Below are 4,232 nucleotides of genomic sequence, written 5' to 3'. Positions count from 1 at the left end.
CATAGCTTTAATTTTATTTTATTTTATTATTGTACAAGACCCAGGATACAAAAGTATACACTTGGTGTTTCCTTAAACGTTAAGATCGTCGTTGAAATTTCGATTTCGCCAACTCAACGAAAGTTTAGCTATTCGGGAAAAACGTGTTGGGACAGCTCCCTTTGCCAAAAGACACTACAAGTTACAACACAATAGGAAAAAATATCTTATTCTTTTCTCTAGCAATGGCGCACTCAAAAATTAATTGTAAAGGGCTTTAAGATGAAAATTAAGAAAAACATGTAGTTCCTACATTGAACGTAATTAGTGACATCATACCTAGGGACATCCCCTTCGGTGACACTAATTTACATCCCCCAAGTGCCATTTAAACTGGACCGCGACCTGAACTAAACAACTCGAATTTGAAGGTTATGAAAATTTTTAAATAAAAAATAAAGGCAAGCAAGTGGCCTAACACATTGACAATAAATAGAGATATTTCGAAGCCTAGCCGGAGAACGATATCAGAACATCAAATCGGCTTCCATCGAATAGACGCTGCGCTTGAATTAATTTTTGTGCACCAAATTTTAACACTCTATTAACTCATAATATATTTTTGTTCGTCAAATTTGGGATTTACGTTTTTACACGTTGTGGAAGTTAGAAAGAGGAAAAAAACTGTAAATGTTTGACTCTGATACGTTAACATTTAATTCCTGCAGTATTTTAAAATCTAAGAATATCCACAACCTTCTCATTGGACTAAGACCAGAGACTTTGTAAAGGATGATTTTAAGATCCACTTTTTTATTTTTACATTAAACTTAAACAATAGCTTCGTCCTTTACTTGAGCTACATGCCATCTATACAATGTGAAATTTGTAGGGGTAGCGTACATACGTTTTTCTGTTTTAGTAGCTCTTACACGAGGGTGTAAGCGGAACGAGTATCCAATTCCTATTTGTCTTCAACTCCATTTACGGTGTTTTGGTGTTGGTCGTTCAAGTTTGGCTTCTATTTGACCAGTTTCGCAGTTTTTAAAATATGTCTTTTCTGAACTCAAGTAGATGACAAATTCATAAAAAAACTAATTTAAAATTTACAACTAATTATATTTCATTTTGAAAATAACCCCGAATATATATATCAAAATGTACCGTTTCCCAAAACATCACTTGGCGCCCAAACTTCAATGCTTTGGCCTCGTTTTCGAACGGATTTTGTGACTTTCCAAATGTTAGGGGGGGGGGGTACAAAATTACTCAAGCAAGAGTTAAGCACTCAACTATTTCAAGGTTGGTTTAAACCTGGTTTAAATTCAAATACTCGCTTGAATTAAATTTAACTAATTGGTGTATTTTGAAAGTCATCGGGTGAAACGTTTTGATTAAGGTACGTCTTTAAGCAAACCTTATTAGTTAAATCATGGTAATACCATAGTGTCTTACGCAATTTGTTCTAAAGTATTTAGAATAGTATTTTTGTACTGCCACAACAATTGACATAAATATCCTGTTTACGAATTGCCTAGACCATTCCTACAACGTAAGTTTAGGAAATGAATTTCGTTAACAATTTCTAGTCCAGGTGTTTGCAAGACGATAAATTAAGTAGTTCAAGGCTAGGCGCTCTTTGATATAAGCTCCAGAATACATTTAAATTTAAATTAATCATATTTCTAACACCATATAACGACAGGCTGTTTGAATATATGGACAAGACCATCTGACGCGAGACAAGTTCAGAACCATTAATTGTCGAAAGATGACGTCTTTAAATGTCATCCTTTAATCGGCATTTGGTATAAATAATCCTCCCCAGTTACGAATTTATCACACTCGACCTCTGGTATCCGGAATCGAAGTAACATTGTAAAGATCCTCAAGTACTTGTTCCTCTACTGTCACTCTTTAAGATGAACAGTTTTGGGGTCGCCATCGTTTTCACCATCGCGACTCTGCAAATCGTCGTAGCATTGGACCCAAAATTAGACGACCATTGGGTGAAATTTAAGGTAACAAAAACTAAATCATTTTATTTTGTGATAAGTTTTAGAAGGATTTTCTGGAACAAATATGTTTGACAATTACAGCAAGAGCATGGAAAGGACTACGACACGGCGGAAGAGGAGCAGAAAAGACGAGAGCACTTTGAGAACCACGTTAGAAAAGTTGCGGAACACAATGCCAAGTTCGACATGGGTTTAGAGTCTTTCCAGATGTCCGTCAACCACGAACACGCCGATAAGGTGGGCTTCACTGTTCTTAATGGTCCACTCACACTGTCGGCTAGTTGAGACGTCGATAGTTGACTAAAGAAGTTGGTTGGCTGGGTCAACAAAATTTCATCCAATTACTAATAACGAGGGTCACCCATTTCAGCCCACTTGGAGTTTACTGTATAATTTACATAGTCGTATTAATACCGATCGTTTACTATTTAGCCATTTGATGAGTTTAAACGAACGATGCTGGGCGCCATGCCACCAGGCTTCTACGATGGCAGGAATCGAACCGATTTCTCCAAAGCACCTTCCGCTCGCGCAGTAACCGCCATCGACTGGACTAAAGGGACCAGTCGCGTCACCAGCGTCAAGGAACAAGGCGGTTGCGGATCCTGCTGGGCTTTCGCCACAGCGGGCGCTCTCGAAGGCCAGTTCTACACTTGTAAAAAAACGATTCAGGATTTGAGTATGCAATATATTTTGGATTGCGCTAGCGAGCCCGACTCAACAAAATACGGTAACTGCCCGTTTCGTTTCACTCTGTTTTGAAAATATATTTTAGTTTTTGACCGTTATTTAAAATTATTGTTCTTTCCCTCGTTTAGACAGTGACGGGTGCGAGGGTGGATGGCCAGCCTCGGCCATGAAGATGGTCATAGACCAGGGAGGAGTCCCTCTTTTATCGGACTATCCCTACAAGGGAGAGGTTTGTTTTCATTTCACCTTACAATAATAATAATACATCGTTCACCATATAACGTCATGAAAAATAGTAATTAAACTTAATCAGTTAATATAAAAGTTAGAATACATATCATAATTTGATCTCAAAGAAGATATATAGCTATCTCCGGTAATAACAGCTTTCTTGGGGCCTAGCTCTCGTCAACCCTTCGTTGTATTTGTCCAAGTAAAAGGGTCCTTTGAAATACGTTTCCGTTTCGAATTTCAGAAAACAACGTGTCCAACTGGTAAAAGGCTCCTAATGCCAATCACTAATAGGACCGAAGTTGGACCGGAGGGTGATGAAACAGCAATGGCCAACGCGCTCAAAAAAGGACCGCTGTCGATCGCCATTGAAGTGGATGAAAAAATGCAGAACTATAAGTAGGCTACTATTGACCCCCAGTGGTGTCGCCAGGGGTAAGCGGCCTACCTTAAAAATCGAAAGGAGGCCTAAAATCATACTATGGGGGTAAAACAAACTAGAGAAAACGAGCGTGAAATACCAATTTTTGAGTGTGGAAACCATTTTTTAATTGCTCTAGAGGTGTAAAAAGGTTACAAAATCCTTCTCAGGGGCCCATAAATAGAAATAGAACACCCCATTTACTTGGAATACCTTCCCAAAGAGTTTTGGCGCCGCCACTGTTAATGCGTCTCAATTTCACTCATTCGGTGACAACTGACCTCCGAATCTTTCACAGGAAGGGAATTTTCCGTTCATCAACGTGCAACAACGTCGTGAACCACGCTGTCCTTCTGGTTGGAACTGGTACCGAGAACGGCAAGGACTATTGGAAAATCAAAAACAGGTTCGTTAAGGAGCTTTCTGAGATTCCTAAATGGAAATATCTTATTGATGGCTTTGCTCGATCGTTTCCAGTTGGGGAACCAGTTGGGGTGACAAAGGATACATCCGAATTGCGCGCAATGCTGGAAACATGTGCTTGGTGGCCTCTTACGCCGCCTTCCCTGTACCCGATTGCTCTCAAATGTAACAACACACGAACGCCACCTCTTTCAAATGTTGTATTAAGTTACTCAATAAAACGTTAAGCATTGAAACCCCTTGTACTAATTTCGATCTACTTACATTGAAAATGCAATGAAGTCAGAGCTCATCAAATTACGGATCTTAATTGTTGCTAATACGTGTTTTAATGGCCAAGACATTCTACATTAGTCAATTATTAAATTGTATTTAAATATATAATACATTATAGAAAAAAGGATATATAGGTAACCGTGTGTCGTTCACTGCGACCAAGAAGGGACACAAATTTGAGGGGATACTTACGA

The 4,232-nt window shown here is 38.8% G+C and overlaps 1 protein-coding gene across 1 annotated transcript; it reads left to right on the top strand.

The window, feature by feature from the left end:
- Window positions 1–1,812: 1,812 nt before the first annotated feature.
- On the top strand, window positions 1,813–3,998 carry LOC149948313 (cathepsin L-like peptidase). Its single transcript, XM_090173298.1, has 7 exons — window positions 1,813–2,000; window positions 2,079–2,234; window positions 2,430–2,727; window positions 2,816–2,916; window positions 3,163–3,317; window positions 3,638–3,745; window positions 3,817–3,998. Exons 1-7 carry the CDS (start codon window positions 1,902–1,904, stop codon window positions 3,929–3,931), a joined length of 1,032 nt encoding a protein of 343 aa, XP_090029424.1. The 5' UTR covers window positions 1,813–1,901; the 3' UTR covers window positions 3,932–3,998.
- The last annotated feature ends 234 nt before the right edge of the window (window positions 3,999–4,232 follow it).

Source organism: Leiobunum rupestre, chromosome 4 (assembly GCF_980474605.1).
Source record: "Leiobunum rupestre chromosome 4, qqLeiRupe1.1.hap1, whole genome shotgun sequence".
NCBI classification, from domain to species: Eukaryota; Metazoa; Arthropoda; class Arachnida; order Opiliones; family Sclerosomatidae; genus Leiobunum; species Leiobunum rupestre.
Note: the sequence above shows the minus strand (reverse complement) of the source record. Positions and strands in the feature narration are given on the sequence as shown.